The sequence below is a fragment of the Notolepis coatsorum genome (assembly GCF_963971535.1).
Source record: "Notolepis coatsorum genome assembly, chromosome: 6".
NCBI classification, from domain to species: domain Eukaryota; kingdom Metazoa; phylum Chordata; class Actinopteri; order Aulopiformes; family Paralepididae; genus Notolepis; species Notolepis coatsorum.
The window spans coordinates 18,262,674-18,289,815 of record NC_140170.1 but is presented as its reverse complement, the minus strand read 5'-3'; the positions used below and the strand labels follow the sequence as shown (position 1 = coordinate 18,289,815).

General features: G+C 47.3%; 1 protein-coding gene across 1 annotated transcript in view; it reads right to left on the bottom strand.

The window, feature by feature from the left end:
• Positions 1–24,437: 24,437 nt before the first annotated feature.
• LOC311229399 (uncharacterized protein) overlaps positions 24,438–27,142 on the bottom strand; it is a gene marked incomplete at its 3' end in the record, with an annotated part of 160,086 nt that continues 157,381 nt past the window's right edge. The window contains exons 17-18 of the mRNA XM_084315483.1: positions 24,688–24,883; positions 24,438–24,574 (exon numbers count right to left, since the gene is read on the bottom strand). Of these exons, the coding sequence (XP_084171609.1) occupies positions 24,438–24,574; positions 24,688–24,883 (333 nt within the window). The remainder of the gene's footprint in view (positions 24,575–24,687; positions 24,884–27,142) is intronic.

Here is a 27,142-nt window from a genome sequence, read left to right as displayed (position 1 = left end):
TTTCTTTTTTTTTTAAACAAATTTTGCTTTTGTTGCTGGTTGATTCTCCTCAGCTTCTCTCCGGTACTATAAGAGAAGATAAATATAACACCTTTAAAACCCTTTGTTTATCTTTAGATCAGACATTTAAAAATAACTAAATTATCTAATCTAAATCAAACCCATCTATAAAACATCATGCTAAAACTGTGAAACAAACTCCCCTAAAGAAAGAAATACATAGAAAACATGACTCAGTTATGCAATAGTGCTGCTGCTTTTTATTTGGTTAAAACAACAACTACAACAATTTTCATGATGGCGAGAGAGAGAGAGAGAGAGAGAGAGAGAGAGAGAGAGAGAATGAACTCCGGAGCTATGCTCGGACTCTGAGCATTTATTAACGTTACATTTTCAACAAGATTTAAACACTTCATGGAAACGGGGTAACGTTATGTCGAGTTCATACGTGTACTAGTGTAGTTAGTATGAACTCGACTTAACGTTACTCCGTTTCCATGAAGTAATTATAAAGGTGGCCAGCTAGCTAGCATAAGCTAACGTTAGCTAATGGCTGTATCGTTGGCACTGCTCTGTAACAACGCTTGCAAATGGGCATCTTTAGCTTTTCCCGAAACGGGGTAACGTTATGTCGAGTTCATACGTGTACTAGTGTAGTTAGTATGAAGTTGACTTAATGTTACTCCGTTTCCATGAAGTAATTATAAAGGTGGCCAGCTAGCTAGCATAAGCTAACGTTAGCTAATGGCTGTATCGTTGGCACTGCTCTGTAACAACGCTTTAGCTTTTCCTTCGTCGTTTACTTCAAACCCGAAGTACTTCCAAACAGCACTTCTGCTGTTTTCTTTATCTACAAACACAAGTTGCGGAGGCTCTGCACTGGCCATATTCGGAGCTAAAATCTTTGTTTACAAACTGAAGACAGGTCTGCAGCGGAGGAGGAGGGGCCAGCGTGCTCTGCAGCAGCAGTGTGTCTGTCTGTCAACAACTTGCAGTAGAACACTGTGAGCAAGCCAGCTGGTATCGATACTGCAGAAAGTATCGGTATTTCGGGAAATGAGTATCGAACCCGTTTTAAATATTCAGTATCGATATGTATCGATATTTCTAGTAGGAACCCACCCTATCGGGCAGTGTGGGGACCTCATGTCTTGCATGTCCAGCTGTAGAACAGTTCCTCAGCAATCCATGCCGGGGAGGTGTTCAGTGGGGGAGCTTTTGTCACCCAGTGTGATGTCAGCTTCCCCCGTACAAACCGGCCCTTTCTGTCGGGGTCCCCTCTTGGGTGCGATTGCCTCGTTGGTAGTGTCAGGGTGCGGTATCCCAGCTCCACGAGACGCCCTGCTCACGCGGTTGGCGAGTCCAGGGTTGGCAACGCACAGCGGGTGGGACCGGGCCGCCTATCTACGGTTTCTGGTGGACCAGCGCCAAGTGGCGTCTGGTGCGCTTGGGATTATCATCACATATGGCTACAGCAGTGCCATATGTCGAGGTGGATGGAGAGAACGTTGAGGCGGGGACTTGTGTTTACACAACCCCACCCGTTTTCAGGTTTGGTACAGACCCTATTGTCGGGGTCAACAGCAGTGACAGCTCTGGCCGACGAGATCCAATCTCTGTGGGCGAAGCAAGCCATCGTCGTGGTTCCAAAGGAGGACGCGATGCGTGGCATTTCCTCCCGGTATTCTCTGGTGCCCGAGAAATCTGGGGGGGTGTCAGACCCATACTGGACCTGTCCCATGGAAGGTTCAGAATGTTGACCGTCTCCCACCTGTTAGACGCTGTCAGGTGGGGGCCTGGTTCTCCTCCATAGACCTGTAGGATGCGTATTCGCATCCCGATCTTCCATCCTAGGGCTTACCTACGCTTCCTTTGCAGGGCTTAGCGTACGAGTACCAGAGGCTGCCGTTCGGCTACTCTCTGGCTCCCCGCATCTTCACCAAGTGCGTGATGACCGCGCTGGGGCCTCTGCGTCGTCGGGGGTTACGAATTGTATTCTGCCCTGGACGACGTTCTGGTCCTTGGCCGGTCAGGGTAGATCGCCAGGTCTCATACCAGGCAGGTGGTGTCCCACCAGCCTGGGTTTTGCTGTAGACTGGAAGTAGAGTTCTCCTCTTCCCAGTCAACGGGTGGAGTACTTGGGCTTTTTCTAAGCTCAAGGTCTATATGGGCATCCCTCTCGGAGCGGCGACGAGTGGTTGGGTTCTCGGCGCGCTCTGGAGGTTCTGTCCTAGGATGGTTACGGCGCTGTCCGTGATGTGCCTGCTGCTGGGGTCCCTCTTGGCCTCCTCTTCATAAGGAGGATGCAGAGGTGGTTTTTTCCAGTATGGAAATGGACCCGGTGTGAGACATATGGAAGCGGCTGAAGGTTCCCATGTCAGTACTGGGGGACCTCGTCTTCTGGGGAGGGTCTGGTGCCCTCACCTGCGGGGTCCCCTTGGGCAGCAGGCTGTCACACGTCACGGTCTTCACTGACGCCTCCCTCATGGTATGGGGGGGGGACGTGTCGGACCAACGCAGTAGGGGGCAGCTGCCATGCTGCCCGGTCTGCGCTACATTCAATGTGTTGGGATTGAAGGCAGTCCTTCTGGTCCTCAAACGGCTCGACCACCTTGTGGTGGGCAAGCGTGTTTTGGTCAGGACGGACAACACGACGTCAGCGTCGTATATTGTCAGACAGGGAGGAGTGTGCTCCTCCCGTGTGCACCGGGCGGCGGTCGGGCCCTGGTTTTGGGCGTTCTCCATCTGCTCTGCCTGAGGGCTCTCCACATCCCCGGCAGGGTGAATGTGGGTGCAGGTGTGATGTCGCAGGGCGGTCCTCACCCTGACGGGTGGGGACTACGTCCAGACATAGTTGGGCAGGTTTGGGACCGATTCCGTGGCCGTCTGCGATTCTGTACGCTTTCCCCCCTTACACCTGATAGCTCAGCTGTTGGGGCGGGTACGTCGGGAGCGCGGGACTTGGTCCTGGTCGTGCCGGGCTGGGGCTCAGCTGTGTGGTCCCTGGCCCTGATTCAGCTCTTGGTGGCCCCACCGTGGCCTGTTCCGTGGTCACTGCGGGCCCTCTCTCAGGCACGCGGAACTCTGTTCTGCCTTCCTGTTCTGGGGCAGCCTCTAGGCTTGGCTGCTGACAGTGTGAATCTGGTGGGGATGCGTCTTGACTATTCTGTGGTTAACACTATCCGGCACACGCGCGCTCCGTCCTCTACCGCGGCTTACACTGGGGAGTGACGTATGGTCGAGTGTAGGGCCGGAACGTTGTTCAGCCGCTCTCTCGTGGAACGTTCCTGCTTGGCGCTCTGCGTCTCAAGCCTGTGGAACGTTCTCTGTCTCCGAGTGGGACCTCCAACTGGTCCTGGGCCGGTTGTCGGAGGCCCCGTTTGAGCCTCTTGAGCAGGCGCCATTGGATCTGCTGTCTTGAAGACCGTGTTCTTTTTGGCCATCACCTCCGCTAAACGCGTGGGTGAGCTGTGTGCTCTCCCGGTGCGGCCTGAGTGCCTGTCTATTCGGGCCAATAGCGGTGCGACTCTGAGGCCTAATCCAGTCTTCGTGCCAAAGAATATCCGGAGCTCTTTTCGCTCCAGGGATATTGTGATTCAGGCGTTTCATACGCCTCCTCACACTAGTGGGTTAGAGGTGAGCCTTCATCTGTCATGTCCTGTCCGTGATTTGTGGGTTTACCTCAGTCGGACGCAGGATCTCAGGGCTGCCGATCAACTATTTGTTTGTTACGGTGGCCCTCGCGCTGGTAAGGCACTGTCCAAGCAGCGCCTGTCACATTGGTTGTGCGAGGGCATTGCCCTTTGCTACACGTTGGCTGGACAGGTCCCCACTCATGGAGTTGCAGCCTCTGCCGCCTTGTTATGGGGGGGCCTCGGTGGAGGACATCTGTGCTGCGGCCTCCTGGTCCTCCCCGGGTCCCTTTCTTAAGTTTGACCTCATGGACATGACTGGGGGTTCTGTCTCCCAGGCAGTTCTGAGGTCTGGGACCTCCCCTGCGTCCCGCCAGTTGGTGGGCTAGCAGGGGTGTGTGGGTGTGTGCCACGGGGTGCTGTGTCACACGTGGTCCCGCCTGTACTGTGCGCTTTTAGGGGTTTCTGGTTCCCCTTTTTTCGCACTTTGGTGGAGTTGACTGCCTCCCCCCCTTTGTTAGGACGGGCGGGTGGACGGGACTCCCCTCCTCCCTGGTAGTGGGGCTTATGGGCCCTCAGGGGGTACACTTGTCGGGTCACGCGTCTGCTCTGCCCCATATCTCATAATGGCAAGAGCGAGACGCGATGACAGTATGATAATATAACGAAAGGTTATCCTATAACCTAGTTATATGAATATTGGCAGAGCGTCTCGCTCTCAGCACCCTGAGGTCCCTTGGTTGGGTTTTCAATGTTTTTTTTCCGAGGAAGGTAGAGTGTGACCATGTCCGGCGTCTTATAGGAGGACGCTGGGGCGTGGCCTGGTCACGTGCATGGGTGCAAATTGTTTGTTCATGAGCACAGTAGGTGCTAGGAGATAAGAGTTATCTCATAATGGCAAGAGCGAGATGCTCTGCCAGTATTCATATAACTAGGTTATAGGATAACCTTTCGTTTTGCTTGTACAGTTGTACAGTTTCCCCCACCCACCCTATCTGTATGTCGTGTATGTCATATGTTATGATGATGAATTGAAAATGGGGGACCCTGATGTAAACAAGACGAAAGTCTTTCTCTGGTCTGCATCCCCTTAACAATTGTATGTATTGAGCTGTACTGTACTGTACCCATTCTGCAATCTGTTAATAAAGTTTTCAATCAATCAATCAAAAGCGCGAGTCACGGACTCCCTCAGCTGCAACACTGCGCTGTGACTGTTCATATAGCGTGAGTCAAGCGGACTCCCTCAGCTGCAACACCAGTAGGAATCTTCTGGAATGTGGCGAATCCCTCACTCGATGACGATTCCAGAAGCACGGTCGCGGCACCATTATAACTAACTTTTCCTGCGTTGTGTAATTTTTATTAAAAGACAGACACTTGCTTCACGGTCTTGGGTGGTTTATTCTGGCAACACACAAAAGATCCTGGTTACATGGTCGGCTCATCACACACCTCAAACACCGCTCACATGGGCTCATTCCTCATGTAATGGTCAATATAATAACATGAAATAAACAATGTACAATCAAATGACAATATTTAGTACCTGGCAACACACAAAAGATCCTGGTCAGACAGGTTACATGGTCGGCTCATCACACACCTCAAACACCGCTCACTACAGGAGAATTAGGAATAATTAGCCTACTAGCATGTTAGCTAGTTATATAAATTTTCGACACAATCTCACTTAATTATTATTTTAACACATTTACCATACGGTCACTACATTCTACAATTTATTTTCCACATGCCTACATTAATAATTCCAACTAGTAGTGAGTTAAACATTTAGGAATATTATGTTCAATCTGGGTGTATGTGAACCTACCATGGGCTCATTCCTCATGTAATGGTGCCACACTAACGTGAACACTTGCGTTGTAGCTCACAAGGAAACGCCCACCAACCAATAAGAATCCCTAGAACAATTAAATGCCATTCTATTGGGTCTTAGTTACCTTGACAAGTGGAATCACAATAAACTCTGTTACACATAGATTATTATTTATTGATTTACTTTATTAATGTGGGTAAATATATTTAAATGTATAAAGAATAGTGCATTTTAGTGTAGATATGTATATATTTATTTATTGTGATTTAGAAAGATGTATGTTCACAATCACTGAGTTTATTTATTTACTTTATTATTGTGGTTACATATATTTAAATGTATACAGAATTGTGCATTTAATTGTAGATATTTGTATGTATATATCTACAGTATTGTGATTTAGAAATGTATATTCACAATCACTGAGGAGTAGAGAAGGGGTAGGATCAAATAGGTTTATACTTCCTACTCCTTTTTGGACATGTTAAGTTCATATTGTTTATTTGTTTGAACTATTTTGGTTTGTTGCCTTCTATTAAATACACTTTTTTATGTATTTAAGTTTTTCGCATTTTCGGAATAAAGATTTAATTAAATTCCAATTAAATCCATCCTGTTTGTGCTTGTTGAAGCTTGCATAGCCTCATGTACCTAGTCTGGCCTCTCGTCTTCTGGGTGCGCCTCATTAGGGGGTCCTGAAAACGAGAGCATCTGGCTGGTTGTACATCTGAAATGAAAGTGCGTGCAGGAAATCACCAGACAAAATGTGAGATGGGATGCACTATTCCTCTCATTCTGACCACTGATCATATTATTTATCTCATTCTCACCATTGACCTTATTATTCCAAGTTTCAAGTTTCAAGTTTCTTTAATAGTTGTCATACAGAAGTACAGAATACTTTCATACAAAATGCTTCTTACTGTTACGCTCCAGAGACTGTGCTAGACAAGATAGTATCAAATAACATAGTATAGCATGTAATTTAGAAGTAGAAAATTAGGTCACAGTGTTCAGTATAGACATATGTACAATGTTCGATGCAGAATAGACGTAACTGAGTTACCATATAATATACAATACTATGCAGTGTACTAATGTACAGTACTATATAGTGCAAAGCAGAAATGGGATGAGGTACAATTTAGGTACAATTTACAGTAAGGTGTACGAGTTGTAGTGCAATCCTTCATCAATAAATATAAAGTGTGGGGAGTGGGTGCTACAGTGTGTTTGTTTAAAGTGGGTGTGTGCTATAAAGTGTGTGGAGTGGGTGCTACAGTGTGTTTGTTTAAAGTGAGTGTGTGCGTGTGGATGTGTGTGCTATGTGCGTTTGATGGTTGTTGTTGTGTAGTGTTCATTGTTCGTTTAGCAGCCTGATGGCCTGGGGATAGAAGCTTCTTCTGAGTCTTTCTGTGCTCGCCTTGAGACTCCGGTATCGCTTGCCTGACCGCAGCAGTTCAAAGAGGCAGTTGTTCGGGTGACTGGAGTCTTTAATGATTCTCTTAGCCTTGCCCCTGCAACGCTTGTTGTAAATGTTCTGGAGGGTGGGGAGCCCCCATCCAATTGTGCGTTCGGCTGAACGTGTCACTCTTTGTAGTCTGCTTCGGTCTTGTGCAGTGCTATTCCCAAACCAGGAGGTGATGTTGCCAGTCAGGATGCTCTCTATTGTACATGAGTAGAAGTTCTTAAGGATGCCTTCTTCACAACACTGTCAATGTGTGTGTTCCATGTCAAGTCCTCGGATATGTAGGCTCCGAGGTACTTAAAGCTGTTGACTCTCTCAACCGGTGCCCCATCGATGCTGAGGGGGCTGTAGTCCTTGACCCCCAACCTCCTGAAGTCCACAATCATCTCCTTTGTTTTGCTGACGTTCAGGGAGAGGCTGTTTTCCTGGCACCATCCCGCCAGGACCTTGACCTCTTCCAGGTAGGCCCTCTCGTCGTTGGCAGAGATCAGGCCCACCACCACTGTGTCGTCAGCAAATTTGATGATTGTATTGCTACTCCGCTGAGCCACACAGTCGTGTGTGTACAGGGAGTAGAGGAGGGGACTCAGAACACAGCCCTGGGGGGCCCCTATGTTGAGGGTGATGGATGAGGAGGTGCCGTTGCCTGCTCTCACCACCTGGGGTCTGCCCGTCAGGAAGTCCAAGACCCACTGGCAGAGGTCATAGTTCAAGCCCAGGTCCCTGAGCTTGGCTATGAGTATGGAGGGGACTATGGTATTGAATGCCGAGCTGTAGTCGATGAATAGCATTCTCACATAGTTCCCCTGCCTCTTGTCCAGGTGTGATGTTGCTGTGTGCAGCACATGGGCTATGGCGTCCTCCGTGGACCTGTTGGGGCGGTATGCAAATTGCAGGGGGTCCATGTTGATTCTTCTCATTCTCATCACTGATCATAGTGTTCCTCTCATTCTCACCACTGATCATATTATTCCTCTCATTCTCATCACTGACCTTATTATTCCTCTCATTCTCATCACTGATCATAGTGTTCTCTTAAAGAAAAAGAAAAAAAATTATATCTTGCAGCATTTAATTTTTTTAGATCTTTTTCCCCCTCCATTTTTCCTCCGATTTTCTCCCATCCCAATGTTAGTCGTTATGCCAATTCCCAATCCCCTTCCTGGTCACTGCGCACTTACCCCCCACAGTCGGTCTGGTAGAGTGGAGGCTATCACGTGCTTCCTCCGATACACGTCCAGCCAATCAACCGCTTCTTTTCACCTGGCAGCGCGGATTCTCATTGAGAGGGCGTAGCGTGTGGAAGGATCACACTATCCCACTCAAGTCCTATCCGCGCTTAGCAGGCGCCCCGACCGAACTGTAGGAGTCGCTGTTTACAACGACCCGGACCCACCCCGCCAGCTTCTCCCACCCTCTAATACTGCCAATTGTATTAGTGTGAACGGCCAGCCAAGCTGGTGACAACCCCGGAGCTGTGAGCTGGATTCGAACAGGCGAATCTAGCCTCTCCGGGGTTTGGTGACGAACGCAATCTCCGTTACGCCACCTGACCGCTGCAGCATATTTTGTTATGGTTTGTATAGCGACCCCAATTGCACGACACAGACAGGTAATCAGAGTTAGCCAAAGCAAGGGCATGATTTATTAAATACAAAAAAAGCGGCACTCAGCCTTTAAGGGGGTAGAAACATCAATGTCCATGAACACAAAAAAAGGCGGCACTGTGCCATTAACGGGCGAACAGGCTGGGAAAAAAGTAACAGGAATATCTTCGTCCCTACACCGAGTAGGGCTCTGCGGCTCAGGGCTCTGCCAAGGAATCTTCCTCCTCCCGACCAGACGCTGCCGACGGGCAACACAGCACACAGGGGGTCCGAGGGGAACGGGGTGAGAACACGGGCATCCTCCCGTGGAGTAATAGGGAGCGATGGCGAGCCTCACCCCAGGAACGAGGACCATGAAGAGGGAGTAGGGAAGTAGCCGGCACGACGTCTGGAGTGGGAACACTGGAATCCTCCCGTGGAGTAATGGAGAGCGAAGACGGTGTCCCACTCCAGGAAAACAGCGACAGGTGGTGATGGGTGGCACGTCGTCTCACGCCGGAGACGCGGCAGAAGATGGTGGTAACAAGAACGACCCGACCAGGAGTGGAGGGGAGTCAGCAATACAAGTACTCTCCCGAGCTGATCGCAAACTCCCATCAGGTGCGTGAAGGAGAAAAACGGCACGCCCCCTCGTTGGGCTGCATGCAGGATTCCTCCAGCCCTCACAGTACCCCCCCCCCCTCCACGGGAGCCACCCGGCGACCAGCCAGGCCCGCAGGGGCGGGCATGCAGGGGGGAAAACATCTGAGAGAGGCACCAGGGAACTGACCTTGCTAGCTGAAGGGACAGTCCTAGCAGTGGGGAACAGGGTAGCTACACACAAAGTGGAGGCCATGCTAGCTGGGGAAGCTACACATAAAGTGGGCTAGCAGAGGGAACAGGGTTAGCTGCGAGGGCATAGCAAGCTACAGGGCCTATGCTAGCTGTAAGGCTACATCCACATAGAGGCTGTGCAAGCTGCTGAAGCTAAGCTAGCAGACTGCTGGACTAGCTGAGGAAGCTGGTTAGCTGCAGGGGCTTAGCTAGCTACAGGGCCTATGCTAGCTGTAAGACTACATCAACATAGAGGCTGCGCTAGCTGGTTAGCTGCAGGGGCTAAGCTAGCAGACGGCTGGACTAGCAGAGGAGAACAAGCTAGCTGAAAAGACAGTCCTAGCTGTGGGGAGGCTACACATGGGGTTAGCTTGCAGGGGCTGTCTCACATACACTGTCTGTGCCGGCTGGGGTCGTCGACGGGTCGGGTCGTACTGTTATGGTTTGTATAGCGACCCCAATTGCACGACACAGACAGGTAATCAGAGTTAGCCAAAGCAAGGGCATGATTTATTAAATACAAAAAAAGCGGCACTCAGCCTTTAAGGGGGTAAAAACATCAACGTCCATGAACACAAAAAAAGGCGGCACTGTGCCATTAACGGGCGAACAGGCTGGGAAAAAAGTTACAGGAATATCTTCATCCCTACACCGAGTAGGGCTCTGCGGCTCAGGGCTCTGCCAAGGAATCTTCCTCCTCCCGACCAGACGCTGCCGACGGGCAACGCAGCACACAGGGGGTCCGAGGGGAACGGGGTGAGAACACAGGCATCCTCCCGTGGAGTAATAGGGAGCGATGGCGAGCCTCACCCCAGGAACGAGGACCATGAAGAGGGAGTAGGGAAGTAGCCGGCACGATGTCTGGAGTGGGAACACTGGAATCCTCCCGTGGAGTAATAGAGAGCGAAGACGGTGTCCCACTCCAGGAAAACGGCGACAGGTGGTGATGGGTGGCACGTAGACTCACGCCGGAGACGCCGCAGAAGATGGTGGTAACAAGAACGACCCGACCAGGAGTGGAGGGGAGTCAGCAATATAAGTACTCTCCCGAGCTGATCGCAAACTCCCATCAGGTGCGTGAAGGAGAAAAACGGCACGCCCCCTCGTTGGGCTGCATGCAGGATTCCTCCAGCCCTCACATATTTTAAATGTTTCTTTCTTATATTAAAGTATATTTAGTTTTTAAGAATTGTAAAGGATAGGCAAAAATAAGCATGTGCTTCAGCCTATTCCTTTTTTGGGTCATTGAGTTTGGATTTTGTGTGAGCCTACTTTGAATATGTACATTTGTGATTTTTTCTTTTTTTCTTTTCCTTTTGAAAGTCCACACGTGTGTTTTTGATTTATCTGTAAACAAAGACCGAAAATAAAACTATTCATCATCATCATCATCATCATCATCATCATCATCATCATCATCATCATCATCATAGTGTTCCTCTCATTCTCACCAGTGATCATAGTGTTTCAAGTCAAGTCAAGAGTTTTAATTGTCACGGCATACAGGTATACAATGAAATGCGGGTGGTCTTGCCCGCAACGATGTGCAATACAGTGGTACAACATATAATAGAATCAAAAAATGAAAAAACAACATTGTGCAGTAAACAGGTAACAGGTAACATGGAGTGACATCTCGGTATCTGTACATAGTTATTTACAGAGCATATGGGACATGCTAGTTAGCTTTGGTAGTGCAATACACTGTTCCTGTTATTCTAATTTAAAGTGTCCTTTCCTTTGGCCATAAGTGTGCGTGTGTGCGACATGAGTGTGTGCCCGCTCATGTTAAAGTGTTAAGTGGCTGCTCGTGTGTGAGCGTGCACAGCGTGCGTGTCGTGTGTGTGTTCATGTGTGCTTGTGTGTGGATAGTTCAATGTTCTGAGCACTCAATGTTCATTGTTCATGGCTCTGATGGCCTGGGGGAAGAAGCTGAGCCTAAGCCGCTCTGTCCTAGTAGCTGGGGTTCGCAGGCGTCTGCCTGACCTCAGCAGCTGAAACAGGCTGTTATTGGGGTGGTGAGGGTCTTTCATTATCCTGCAGGCTCTGGATTTGCACCTCTTGTTGTATAGAACCTGCAGGGGGGGTAGTGCAATACCCGTGGTACGCTCGGCTGAGCGCACCACTCTCTGTAGGGCCTTCTTGTCCTGTGCCGTGCTGTTTCCATACCAGGCAGTGATGTTTCCGGTCAGGATGCTCTCTACAGCTCCTGAGTAGAAGGACTGGAGTATCTTCCCCGATACTCTGAACTTCCTTAACTGTCTCAGGTGGTAGAGGCGCTGTTTCGCCTTCTTTACTACTGTGTCTATGTGTGTTGACCATGTCAGGTCCTCTGAGATGTGGACCCCCAGGTACTTAAAGCTGCTCACCCTGTCCACGGTAGCCCCGTTAATCATCAGTGGTGTGTGCATCTCCTGCTGTCCTCTCCTATAATCCACGATCAGCTCCTTGGTTTTACCAATGTTCAGGAGCAGGCTGTTGTCCTGGCACCAACATTCCAGTACCTCAACCTCCTCCCGGTAGGCCTTCTCTTCGTTGTCCGAGATCAGCCCCACCACCACTGTGTCGTCTGCGAACTTCACTATGGAGTTGGAGCTGAACTTGGCCACACAGTCGTGAGTGAGTACAGCAGGGGGCTCAGAACACAGCCCTGGGGGGACCCGATGCTCAGGGTGATGGTGTTGGAGGTCTGACCCCCCACCCTGACCGCCTGGGGTCTTTCGCTCAGAAAGTCCAGTACCCAGGCGCTCAGGGCGGAGCTCAGACCTAGCTCGATCAGCTTGTCCACCAGTCTGGTGGGGACTATGGTGTTGAACGCTGAGCTGTAGTCAATGAACAACAGTCTCACATAGCCCCCCTTCTGACGGTCAAGGTGCGAGAGGGTGCTGTGCAGTACCTGGGAGACCGCGTCGTCGGTGGACCTGTTTGTCCTGTATGCAAATTGCATAGGGTCCATATCACTGGGGAGGGAGGCACAAATGTGGTCCTTGACCAGCCTCTCGAAACATTTCATGACCACAGAGGTGAGTGCCACCGGTCTGTAATCATTTGGACATGTTGGGGAGGGTTTCTTCGGTACAGGGATGATGGTAGACATCTTGAAGCAGGCAGGGACCACTGACTCCGCCAGGGATTGATTAAATATGGCGGTGAACACTGGGGCCAGCTGGTTGGCACAGGACTTGAGTATGCGTCCTGTTATGCCATCTGGGCCAGCAGCCTTCCTGGTGTTCACCTGCATAAATGCTCTTCTCACACTGTGTTCCGACAACGAGAGAGCATCCCCGCCCCCCCGCGGTTGCCCCCCCCCCCCCCTCCACAACAGCCGGCGCGCCAGTGACGTCACTAGCCGGAGAGCCAGCAGCGCCACTGTCTACACCAAACCGAGCGTAGAAGATGTTGAGCTTGTCCGCGAGGGAGGCGTCGTCGCTCCCCATTGAGGGGTCGCTGACTTTATAGTCAGTTATTGTCTTCAGTCCCTGCCATAATCCTCTTGTGTCGTTTTGTGCCATTTGTGTCTCCAGTTTGTCAGCATATGTCTTCTTAGCAAGTTTGACAGCCTTGCGTAGAGTATAGACTGAAGCCTTATACTCCTCCATGTTTCCTGACTCTCTACCCAGGTTGTAGGCGGTGGTACGAGAGTTCAGAGCTGCTCTAATAGTGCTATCCACCCACGGTTTCTGGTTTGGGAAAATCCGCACCGTTTTTCTGGGGACAATACCATCGGCTATTGTTGTAATGTAGCTCACCACTGTGTCTGCGAGCTCGCTGACGTCACTGGCGCTTCCTTTGAACATATCCCAATCCGTTTCTGTAAACACGTCCTGGATCGTGGCCTCTGATTCGTCGTCCACTTCTTTGTCTCACGTGACACGACGGCGTCACGTGATCTCTGTTGATATGCCGGAAATAGCAAGATGGAGTCGTGGTCGCTCGAGCTTGTGGACCCCGTTAATGGCGGAGCGGCTACTGCCTTGTAGCCGGCTCTGAACGGGGAATAACAGTGGTCGAGTGTGTGTTTTCCCTCTGGTGGAGCAAGCGATGTGCTGAAAAAAGGACGGCATCACTTTCTTCAGGTTGGCCTGGTTGAAATCGCCGGCCACTACCATCGCCGCGTCCGGATGTTTTATTTGGTGTCTGTTCAGGTGATCATGTAGTTCGCCCAGCGCTTTGCCCGTATTCGCGTGTGGGGGAATATATACGGCCGTCATGATGACCGCGGTGAACTCCCTCGGGAGGTGAAACGGACGACACAGGATAGAAAGATGTTCCATGTCCGAGGAACACGAGTTTGAGAGAACATGCACCCCCTCGGGATTAACCCAGGAATTGTTCGTGAGGAGGCAGACTCCGCCGCCGATGCTCTTTCCTGAGGCAGCGGTACGATCTGCACGTAATACTGTGAAGGCATCCGAGGGAGATACGCTTTTGTCCGGGGTCGCCGACGTGAGCCATGTCTCCGTGAGACACATGATGTTGATGTCTCTCATCTCCCGTTGGAACCGGACCCTCGCCCTTAGGTCATCCATCCTACCCTCCAACGAACGGGCATTCGCCAGAAAGATGAATGGAATTGCTGGGCGGTAAGCAGCTCTTTTTAGTCTCAGTCTGATACCTCCACGTCTCCCTCTGTGTCTCCTCCTGCCGTAGCCTTTGTTCTTTTCCTTGCCGCCATTCTCCCGTCTGATTTCTGCTGGCCATTCTAGGTCAAAAGTGTCTCCAAACTCCTCTTTGAGCCCGGGGTTCAGGTCCATAAGTGTCTGACGGTCGTATGACGTACCCGCCAGTGTTGCTTTAAATAAAAAAGTAGAAAAAACAAACATAATAGCTAAAAGTGTGTACATCGTTGCGGAGCTAAAACCAGAGGCGTCTGACCGGGGTCGCGTCCTCCACTAAGGATGTGGAGGATAAGGATGTGTTCCTCTCATTCTCACCACTGATCAGTGTTCCTCTCATTCTCATCACTGATCATAGTGTTCCTCTCATTCTCATCACTGATCATAGTGTTCCTCTCATTCTCATCAGTGATCATAGTGTTCCTCTCATTCTCATCACTGATCATAGTGTTCCTCTCATTCTCAACACTAAACATAGTGTTCCTCTCATTTTCACCTTAAAGGTAGAATTGGTTGGCAGAGTCTAATGTATGGCCAGCAATAGCAACTCCTCCTCTGCCCCCACTTAACTTCAACCCACACATCAGATCAAAATAAATAATTTAAACAAAGTGCAATGCCAAGCACTATCTGCTGCTGTCTGCTATAACTGAGAAAGCAAAATTGAATCCTAAATATCTCCTCCTATGCCATCTAATTTTCTTCCAGATTCTACTCCTCAGTAGACCCAAATGATAGCAAAGTTGTATGTCAATCAACTGAGAGTCCTATTTCACATCACTGTGTTCATTGTGGAGCTCTCAGGTTTGCATATTTCTCCACCGTCTCACTTCTTGGTCTGTGTCAGAAAAATCTCCCTTGACAGCGGTGGGATTCGAACCCACACCCCAGAAAAGACTGGAGCCTTTATCCAGCGCATTAGACAGCTCGGCCACGCTATCTGCTACTTTATACAATGGTATGCAAATGTCTTGATTCTGATTGGCTGAAACAGTCAAGTTAGACGTGGTTATTTCTTATAACCCCCGCTCGTGATCCCAGAACCCGCCCACACTGAATTACAATCACTCTGCCGTTTGTGGTTTTAGGAATTAAACCAAGATGGCGGACAATAATCTTTATGAATGGATGTGTTGAAAGCGTCATAACGACTAAATCAAAAACGATTCTGTCACTGCGAATGTGTTAGTTTCTTACACAATGTTGGATTATGTAATTGGTGGGTCATACGTAATTGTGGAACAAAATATAAATCGTGGGATGTCTGTCGTTAGATGCCATTCGTCAAAAGGACATTAATTTCACTGTGAATAAAATTTTCAAGCAATCAATCAATCAAACCAATAACACACTGTTACCTTTTTCTGTGTTAACTCGAACCTTAGTAAGAGTACAGGAGAGTGTTCTCTTCACTCTAGGGCCGAAGTGGTCATGTACAGTTCTCGTACTTATTAACGTACTGTCCGGACTTCGGGGTAATTCCCTCTAGATGTGTGGTGGTGACAGTAAACCACTGGAAACCGTTATCTTCAGGACTGGGCATTTATTTCCATTGTATTCTTCATATCATGCTGTTGATTAACGTTACATATGTCACAACAAGCTACCTGCTTCTGTCGTTCCTGCGTACACACTGTCTCATCACACTATCCGCTCCTTGCGTAGCCGACCTGTATCCCAGTGTGCCTCACTCTTAAAGGAGCAGACCATAATCTTATAACACTACCCCCACTCTGGATGGCAATTAACAATTAAATATAATAACATTCCAGCACCCCTATGACTACACACAAAATATCCTAAACAGATTACATAGACTTTTTTCTTTTCTTTTGAACACCCCTTGAGTCTCTGGAGTCCTTTAGGGTCACAATGCCCAAGAACATCTCCCCTTGACGGAGTAACAGTCCATAAGAAACAGTCCATAGGAAACAGTCCATTATAATCCTTAAGATAGTTGTTTCCCTTGAGAACAGAGTGAAATGGTGGAGGGTAGTGCAGTGTTAGGAGTTTAAACAGTCCACCTCCTTTCAGTGCTTCTGAGGTTCCAACACCATCTCTGAAAAAGAAGCATGAAACACACCTACAACGCAATGAATACAGCCCCAATATAACCACAGCTCTAACTTCATATTAAAGGCAACCTCCCAGTATCCTCTCTAGCTTCTAACTGAGTAAAACACTTGCTTCACCTGTTAACCCCAAAATAAATGTACGGTTTGACTTTTCTCACCGTAAACAAGATCACAACCAAAAGTAAACTTGCTCATGATGCCACAGTGCCTCAAGTTTTTTCTTTAACAAAACAATACAAAGTCTTTCAAACAACAAAAACTCCTTTCAACTCTTTTTTTTAACAGGAGTAATATAATTTTTTTTAGTAAGTCACCCACTCTCCATATGTATCTGGAGGTCTCCTGGTCCTGCTAGACCTGCCCCTGGATGTTTGGCATTGAGTGGAGTCCATAACCGTTGCTTTTTGAGTATATTGCACTACACTACCCCCACTAGCATGAACCTCCTCTGTACTCGAGGAGACTTGGGCTGTGTGTGGCAAAGAGGGGAAAGCAACAGGGCTCAAGGGAATGTCTGTAGATGACTCTGCTTCCTGTCCACTATCACTCCCCGCCGCCGTATCCCGGAACAGATTAGCCAGGAACAGGTCAGAGTCGATGAGGCTGGTATCTGGAATGGGTGGTAGAACCTCAGCAGAGTTCCAGACTTGTGCTCGTTCGATGACCCAGACATTATCCAACAGGGTACGGGAGTGGTATGGTTTGAGTTTGTCATGGTGCACTACTTTGACTTTTGCCTTAGGCCCCTTTTTCATGCGGTACACCAAGTCGTCCAGTTGGCCTAGGACAAAGTATGGCCCCTTGTATGATGGCACGCATTTCCTCACCTTATCTCTTACTCTCTTGGTGCCTTTTACTAGGTGCCAGACAGCATCACCTGTGTGGTACAGAGTGCGGCAAACGTTCTTGTCATATTGCTTTTTGGCCCGTTCCACAGACTGACCTAGGGCATCTCTGGCGATCTGGTGAGCAAGCTCCAGCCTTTCAGGGAGCTGAGTGACATACTGTGGAGGAGTCTGGGCACTTTCATGGCCGGGTGGCAGACCAGCCACCAGGTCAATTGGCTCAGTCACTTCCCGCCCAAACAACATCATGTTGGGGGTAAACCCAGTGGAGCTGTGCTTTGTTGCCCTATAGGCCATTACAGCATAGGGGATCATGATATCCCAATCCCAGTGGCAGCGTTCAGTTGTTGTGGCTAAGATATTTTGCAGAGTGGCATTGAAACGTTCAACCTGCCCATCAGACTGTGGCCTGAAAGAAGTTGTGCGCGTCTTCTCTATTCCAAGTAGTTCGCAGTAGTTGGTACAGTAGTTTTGTTCAGTCTGGGAGAGTCTTCTACTGCCATATGCCAGCACACGCTCCTCACTGTCCTGCATCTGAGAAAGGACAGCTCCGATTCCAGTGTCACAAGCATCTGTGTCTAGAATGAGGTCTCCGGTATCAAGGGGGTAGCCAAGGACAGGTGCAGTGGTAAGTAGTTGCTTTAGTTTATCAAATGCCTCCTGGCATTCCTGTGTCCAGTGGAAACGGGCATACTTTTTGGTCAGGGCATGTAGAGGTTGAGCGACAGCAGCAAAGTATTTTACAAAATGTCTGTAGTATGACGCGAGGCTTACAAACTGGCGGACCTCACTGACGTCGTATGGTGTAGGCCATTCTCTGACTTTCTGGACTTTCTGTGAGTCGGTAGCGACACCCTGCTCGGAGACGATGTGCCCGAGGTAGGCTACTTGCCGTTGGAACAGGCAACACTTTGTTGTCATCCAAGTATACTAAGCAGGTCTCCCATTGCATGCCAGCAAGGACGCGGTCCATTAGACGTTGAAACGTTGCTGGGGCGTTACATAGCCCAAACGGTATGACATTCCACTCAACTCATGTGTTCTTGATCTGCTGTTCAATCGTATTCCTGCCCATTTGTTTGGTGTCTGAGAAACTGTGTTTCATTTGCTTTAATTGAGCTTAGGTTCTTAAAAGCTTGATGGTTTTACGTTTGTCTTGGTTATACTTTAAAAAAGCTTTTGAAGATATATATATACTTGAGGCATATACTTTAAAAAGTTATCCAGATGCCTCCTAAGAAGAAAGAGATGGATCCGGAGAAGGAAGACATATCGGCTGTCATGAATAGACTGGAAGAGATGGAAATAAACATCAGTGCAAACATGGACGAAAAAATGTGTCAGATGCAGAACAAGATTGCAGACCAAATTGACGCACTTCGTAAGTCAATAGATGGCAAGATTGACAAAAAAATGGACGCACTACGTGTGTCCATAGATGGCAAGATTGACGAAATGCGTGCGTCTTTGGAGGTGAAAATAACGGCGGAAATAACGCAGAAGATTAAGGACACAAAGAAGGATATGACGGGCTACGTTGACCAGAATGTGGGTGTTATGGTACAGAGAATGACCGACATCGAGAGGAGTGTGAAGGAAAGAACCCCGCAACTCAGTCCATTTGACCCGGACGTCTCCTTGATAATTGTTGGATTACCCCAGGAGAGTGACGAGAGCAGCGAGGACCTGAAAACCAATATAGGGGCACTGCTGCGTGATGGTCTTGGATGTGAACCAGTTCCTGACGTAGTCGCGGTGGAGCGTCTCCGAGCCAGGGGAGCTAAACCGGGGCTCGTGAAATTGGAGTTGCGGTCTCTACGTGGGAAGATAGCAGTGCTTCGCTTGAAACGCAACCTTAAGGAAAATGAAAAGTACCAGCGTGTTTACGTGTCTGCAGCGAAGTCACACACAGAACGGCTGGTCGACCTCAACTTCAGAACGCTTCTTAAAGGAATTCCAACGGGGAAGGATTACTTTCTGACGGGGAATGGACGCTTAATGAAACGGCCCCCACCTGAAGAGGACAGTTGAGAAGGGCAAGCCCAGCCCCTGGTATCTGTGAGTAAAGAATTTCGACTAGTACACTGGAATGATAATGGATGGACATCATCAAACCGTGAACTTAGAACTGTTCTGCTAAACTCGTTAAAGCCAGATTTTATTTCCTTGAATGAGACTCATCTTTCTACAGACTTGCTTGAGTTCAATGGCTTCACCTGGTTTGGTTATAATCGGGTTGCTCACAGAAGAGCGGTTAAAGCCTCTGGCGGCGTTGGTATCTGTGTAAAGAACACTATTTTTGATACATTCTCAGTTATTATTGTGGACAAAGCCTACGATGGAATTCTCGCTCTACGTTTTGAACACCGGGAGACAAAGTATTCTTTCATTATCATTTCTTGTTATCTGTCTCCGGAAACCTCACATTGGGGACGTAATGCAGACTTTTTCTTTAACCATTTACTGACGTTATTGTATACAGTTAATGCAGATGCTATTTATTTGTGTGGTGATTTAAATAGTCGCATTGCAGATCTGAAAGATTATGTGGAGGCAGATGACATCCCGCCTAGATCCGCTTTAGATCTGACTGTAAATAAACACGGACAATCCTTCATTGAATTTTTAAAAGACTCAAAATGCTGTGTAGTAAATGGGAGATTAAACGCTGACAAAGATAATTTCACTTCAATTTCTATAAAGGGGAGAGCTGTTGTGGACTACATTGTAACTCCTCACGTTGACTTGAAATCATGCATTGAATTTAGTGTTTATACACCATCTGAACTTGTTGGCTCTGAAGGTGCAAATCTTATTGATATCCATAGTAGATTACCTGATCATTCAGTACTATGCTTACACTTTCGGGCCGGTGACTCAGTTAATATCCAGAGCATGGTTGAACCCCTGCAGCAAATCAAACCATGTAATAGACACCTGCCAGCTAATTTTCTTTCCTCTGAGATTTGCCAGGGGGCTTTACTAGATGTCATGGAGCTCTTGAATAACGGTCCGAAAAACCAGGAGAATATTGATCTCTGTTACAATAACTTATGTAGTTTTCTGCATAAAGAAATTGGTCGACACTGTGCTACAAAGAAAGGCGGGTCGCCCAAAAAGTATTTTAAGACCAAACAACCTTATTGGAATAATGAATTAAATGGGCTATGGCTTAATTCAAGGGCAGCCGAAAAATCTTTTCTAAAATGCAAGGAACAGAGTGTGAGAAGAGACTTACTGAATGAATTTAAAGCTTGTCAAACTAAATTTGATAAGAAACTCAGATTTTTCAAACGACGTTTCAAGAGAGGACAAGCTCTCCATATAGAACAACTACAAGTCAGTAATCCCCAGCAATTCTGGAAAGAAATAAATAAACTAGGCCCCAAAAAAACCCAGACAGTCCCAATGGAGATTGTATTGGATAACGGTGAATCATGTTTTGAAACTGAGCAGATTCTGAAAAAGTGGGAAACCGACTATAGTAGTCTGTATGCTTGTAGTAGTCACCCTTTATTTGATGATGGTTTCCTGACAGAAATATGTAAGTTAAAATGTGAGGCCGAACTTGGGATGAGCAATAGCCCTACAGGTTGTGAATTATTAAATAGTGACATTACGTTAGACGAGGTACAGAGTGTAGTGGACAGAGCGAAACTGAAGAAAGCTATGGGTATTGAGGAGTTGTCGAACGAGGTCCTTAAAACTCCCTATCTGCTGAATGTATTACACTGTTTATATCAAACTTGTTTTAACACAGGCACCATCCCCTCGATATGGAACAAGTCCATTATTAAGCCCATCCCCAAATCTGCAAAAGCTGACCCTAGAGTCCCACTAAATTACAGAGGTATTAGTTTGATCAGTACAGTTTATAAATTATACTCAAGTGTTCTTAATAATAGATTAAATAAATACTTAGAATATAATGAAATGTTGGTGGATGAGCAGAATGGGTTTAGGGCTAAGAGAGCTTGTATTGATCATGTTTTTGTTTTATCATCGGTGGTGAGAGCCAGATTGGACGAGGGCAAGAATACATTTGTTTGTTTTGTTGACTTTAAAAAAGCCTTTGACTGGATTAATAGAGAGCTTTTGGACTATAAATTAATCTGTTCTGGTATTGATGGACTATTTTATAAGGCTATCAAAAGCCTGTATAAGGCCCCATCTGCCTGTCTGCAGCTGAATGATGTTAGGACCGGCTGGTTCCCCACACCATTCGGTGTAAAACAGGGAGATGTGCTTTCTCCTACTTTATTCGCCCTTTATGTTAATGACCTGGCGCAAGAAATCAAGCAAGCCAATCTTGGTATTCCAATAGATAATATAATCCTAAGTATTTTATTGTACGCTGATGATATTGTTTTGTTTGCAGAAAATGAAGCAAATTTACAAAACATGTTGAATATTATGAGTTCTTGGTGCATGAAATGGAGACTTGCGATTAACAGTGAAAAAACACAGATTATGCACTTTAGGAAAAAACACGAACAGCAGAGTAGTCATAAGTTTCAATTTGGACCAACGCCTCTGATTTACACACATTCTTATAAATATCTTGGTTTTACCTTTAATGAGTACATGTGCTTCATAGAAGGAAGGAAAATAATGTCTGAGTCAGCAGGAAGGGCGCTAGGGGGCGTGTTGAGTAAAATGAAAGTGTGCACTGACCTTGGGTTTTCAACATATACACAATTATTTGATTCAATGGTGGGTTCTGTTTTGTTTTATGCTGCTGGAGTATGGGGTTTTGATGATGCTCCTGAATGTAATGCGATCCAGAACCGGGCCATAAGATACTTTTTAGGAGTCCATAAATACACACCAAAAGGGGCTATAGAAGGGGACATGGGGTGGGATTCTTGCTTGGTCAAGCAAAAGGGTGAAATGGTGAGGTTATGGAACCGCCTGGTCCAGCTGCCAAATGGCAGGGTGACTAAAAAGATTTTTAATTGGGACAGAGCACACGGTCATCCCTGGTCAAGAGAGATGTCTATGATTTTTTCTTCTACTGACTTGAGTATGATTTTTATGAACAATTTGCAGTGTAAGGTTCACATAATTAAAACAAAATTATCAACAATCCATCAGGATAAGTGGAAGGTGGAGATTTTGAAAAAACCTAAACTTAGAAAATATATTGCAATTAAAAATGAGTATTTTACTGAACCTTATGTAATGTTAAACTTAAAGAGAAGACGGAGGTCTCTGTGTGCCCAGTTGAGGTCTGGCACCCTGCCATTGGCTGTGGAAGTGGGTAGATTCCAGGGTAAACCTGAGGAGGAGCGGCTGTGTTCTGTGTGATCTGGGAGTGGTTTATTTGAAAAAATTCAAATTGCAAACCCAGATTTGTTTTGGCAGTCTGAGAGCTGTATGTTGAGTTTTTTTTTTTTGTGGAGGACATCTTCGGTTTTGCAGGATTTTTGGAGAAGGCATGGCACCTGAGACAAAACACACTGTATCCTATATAATTGTATTTGAATTCACCTTGTTTTTCTGTTTTTCTGTTTATTTACATTGAGTACAGCTTGTGTTATATTACGTTTTATTGTATTTTCTTGTATTTTTCTTTTTTTATGGCCATCTTGGTCTATGTCATTTGTTAAGTAATTGGTAAAGTATATTATTATATACTTATTGTTATGTGTCTTGTAAGCCCATATGGGCTGGGCATACATCTGTATGTAAGACACGAAAATAAAAAATATCAAATCAAATCAAATCAAATCAAAGAGCCCATTCCTGCTGCAGAATGCTGAGGCCTTGCATGCTCTGGGGGTTAGTTCCACCTGCCAATAGCCAGATGCAAGGTCCAGAGTGCTGAACCATTTGGCACTGGATAAGGTGTCCAGAGTATCTTGAATACGAGGTAATGGGTATGCATCTTTAATGGTACAGTCATTCAAAGCCCTGTAGTCCACACAGAGACGATAAGTATGGTCCTTTTTGCGTACCATGACAATGGGCGCGGCCCAACTGCTGTGGCTGTTACGGGCGAGTCCGGTCTCGAGGCTCTGCTGTATCTGCTGGTCAGCATTCAGTTGTTTTTCCTGGGCCATGCGGCGGGGGTGTTGTTTCACTGGGACACCTGGCAGGGTTTGAATGTCATGTTGCACTAGGTTAGTACGGCCTAGGTCAGTGGGTCCTGTAGAGAAGATGTCGCCGTAGTCTTGCAGGAGCTTCGCTAGACTGCACTTTTCCCCGGTAGTTAGCTCAATGGAACTCTGGGCGTACAGAGTGGTGAGATGTTCTGGCACGTGGGAAGGCACGGTCGGACTGTTGGGATTCAGTGATGATGGTAGGGGGCTCCATTATCTCAACAGACTGGAGAAACCCTGCTACAGCTCTTTTCTTGATGGTAACATCAGTGGTCCCTGGGTTAAATACTCTGATTGGTATACACTTACTGGGCTGGGCTTCTACTAAGACCCCGGGCCACCAGCAATCGGTGCTTCTCAACAAAGCCTTTTGTAGGGCATAGCAGCACCAGGGGTCCAGAAATGAGCATTTCCCGGTATAATGTACTCACGTCCTGGTGCTAGAACTGTGGTGCGAGCTACTCTTACTGCATGTGCTCTCGGCCTGCTGTCCGGATGGAAGTATGGTATTTGTTCACCGAACAACACAATCTTTCGGTTGCCAAAGTCCAGATGTGCTCTTGACTGCTCTAAGAATGGATGGCCCAGGATAGCCTCAGCACTGCTTGGCAGGTCGGCAAGTATGAAATCTACACCCACAGTCTGGCTGCCAATCTGAACAGGTAAGTGAGCTTCACCCAAGGCAGGGACATTCCCAGGACCAATGCCATGCAGGGACTGTACAGTTGATGGCTGGATAGGTGGTCTGACCTCCGGGTGGATAGAATTATAGCATTGCAAAGGCAGCACATTTCTCCCTGCCACAGAGTCTAAGATGGCACAAATCTCCATGTCATACATCAGCAGGTGGATACACATTTCTGGGCTCTCACCTTTACCACTGGACCCTCTGCGTGCATTTTGGTTTTTGGAGACATTCGAAACTGTGTCCGCCTGCAGCTTAGTTGGGTTTGTTAGAGAGTGGCAATTACGCCACATGTGTCCAATACCCGAGCAGTTGTGACAGCGGATGCTATCCCAATTTGTATCTTTTTGTCTCCTTTGTTTGTATTGCGCGGGGTGGTTCTGGTTCTGCTTTGTGGGTGCTGGTGCTGCACCATTATTTCCCTCAGCTTCATCAGAGTGGGCATAATCGCGCACCATAGCCATTCTGGTTCTTCGCTCAGCTACATTCCGTGCTCCAGTCTGCATGAGCTGTGCAACGCTGGTAGCTGCTCTCCTGGTAGTTTCATAACGACGAGCAATGTCGTAAGCTTGGGCTAATGTGCGAGGTCGGTCTTCTAGGAGCTTCTGAATAATGTTGGCGTCCCCCATAGCGTTAGTGAACACCTCAACACTGATTGCATCCTGCTCCTTTTCAGAACGGTCAGCGTATGCAATAGACACTTTCTCATATATGTCGTCCCTCAAGATGTGTAGTGCCTCACCTGGCAGGCGGATTCATTGCCTTAACTCGATGGCAACAGCCATTGCATACTCTGATGATGGGCCATAAGCAGCCTCCACCTCCTCAACAATGTCTCTGTAGTCCCAGCGTGCTGACCTTGGGTTGCGGTGGACCACTGCTCCTGCTGCACCTACGAGACAGAACCTCAACTGGACAGCCATAGTGTTCTCTGACCAGCGATTAGCCTCAGCACAGCTCTCAAAGCGCTGCAAGAATTCCTTCCATGGTGTGGTGCCATCATACTGACCCGGTCGTAGTGTAGGAATCCTCTCTCGCTGAACACTGAAGACAGGTTGTACTGCACACGCCGGGGCAGCCGGCCACGTGGATGGAAGCCTGCTCGCCTGCGATGGGACTGATCATAGCCATAAGTCACAGCTTCATTACCTCCATGGACCGGTGTACTCTGCCAGTGGTGTACAGCGCCCTCTGGCTGCACCTGACGGGAACACACACTCGGTGTCACAGGGGTGGAAAGCAGGGGTGCAGGACAATAGACTGTCACATTGTTCATAGGTGTGCTCTCCATAAAGGCTGCAGGTTTAGCAGCAATGCAGGGGTTAATGTTATGGGTAGCTGCATCTCCTATGGTCATTGAATGCATTTGTCCATACAACATATTCATATGGGGAGGCTCAGTTCCATAATGATGTTGCTGCATTTCAATGCCACTGTCTCTCATACTTTGATCATTCATATGAGCAAAAGGGTTTGTGCTTGACAACGACAGATGAGCATGTGGGTAATTGTCACTGGCCATTATTAATGGTTGTTTATTATGTGCAGTAAATGGGTTTGACATTGCACCAGTAGGGGGCAGGTGGTGATCACCTGTTATGAACGGGTTGAGATTTTGTCCATGTTGGTAATCAATTTCACGTCTCAGGTTAGCGACATCAGACTGAGAGTACATGGTTATAGTTGTGTGGGTTAACATGAATGGGTTAGAGTAGTTGATCACTTGCTCTTTATAGTTGGTCATTTCTCCGTCAACGTTACTTCCATGGGCCGTCATCATCTTAACTCAGTTCATTGACTGACGAAATTGCCTCGTGCGTCCGTTATCATGAGTTAGCATAAGCTAACCACGTTTCCATAGTTTACAACTCCCCGATGAAATCAGGATTTGTTTTCATATCCCAGACGAGCCCCCAATGTTACCTTTTTCTGTATTAACTCGAACCTTAGTAAGAGTACAGGAGAGTGTTCTCTTCAATCTAGGGCCAAAGTGGTCATGTACAGTAACGTACTTATTAACGTACTGTCCTGACTTCGGGGTAATTCCCTCTAGATGTGTGGTGGTGACAGTAAACCACTGGAAACCGTTATCTTCAGGACTGGGCATTTATTTCCATTGTATTCTTCATATCATGCTGTTGATTAACGTTACATATGTCACAACAAGCTACCTGCTTCTCTCGTTCCTGCATACACACTGTCTCATAACAATATTCGCTGCTTGCGTAGCCCACCTGTATCCCACTATGCATCACTCTTAAAGGAGCAGACCCTAATCTTATAACACATGTGACCTATCAATATTTTCAGCTCAGTTAGACCTATACAATGATATATTGCTTATTGGTTTTCAGAAAAATATTTGTTTATTTTGGAAAACTCAATACAAAACCCAGGGCACATATAATCACATCACAGAATTTATTCATGAATTCAAATAACTAATTACTTTTTGTATAAGTTCCGTCGGTACAGACAGTTCTCAGTCTCTATCTGTGGTGCTGTTGGCGGCGCTCTCCAATAGTCTGGGAGCCAAGACTAGTACAGACGTAAAAAACAACAACATATATGATAATAATAATACAAAACCTACCATACTTTGTTTTACATATGTTAATAACCTAATGAGTCTGTGTGTCTTTGTTAACTGTGACTTCAGTAGCCTGGTCCACAGGGATCCGTCCAAAGGGGTTGTTACTTGACAGCTGCACTGAGAATTGGCCTGTCTTGAAGGCCTCATACACAGAAGGATGCTTCTCTGGGAGGTTTGTCATCTGAGCAAAGTAAGGGGACAGGTACCTGGCATAATTTATCTTATCATAGGCAAAGCACCATGGGATCATGGTTCTTATAGCATGGAGGTGCAACTCCCAGTCCCCCTCACGAGAGGCACGCAGAAGGCCAAGTATTACGTCCTCTACCATGTCAATGTATGACATCCAGAATGCAGTGAGCTCTCCATTGGTGTGACGGAGGTGTTCCAGAAAGTCTGTCCACAGGGTTATCAGCTCAGCTAAGAGTGGACGTTGCAGCATATTGTTCGCCGTCTGTTGGTTCAAGTCACTGGCCATGGCATGTTGTAACTGTTTTTAACTGATTGCACTGCACATTGTTGTGTTGTTTTATCTTGTTGTACACTCAGCCGTTCTGTAAATGAGGTGGCCTCACCTCAGAGGTCACCTGTGTATAAATAAAGGTTTCAATCAATTAATCAATCAATCAATGTATTTCACATTATCCAAGAATGATTTGATCATCCCACTCTTCTCTGGAACACTGTCCTCAACCCACGGTGTGAACTCTGCCCATGTGAGTCTCATCAGTGCTTCATAGATGTACTTGTGGACCGTGACAGCACGGTTATAGTGTTTACCATCAAGGACTCCATTGACAGAACCCTCTGTGACAATTCCAGCCTCTATGCATATGTCCTTTAGACGAGGGGTTCACAAAGTGGGGG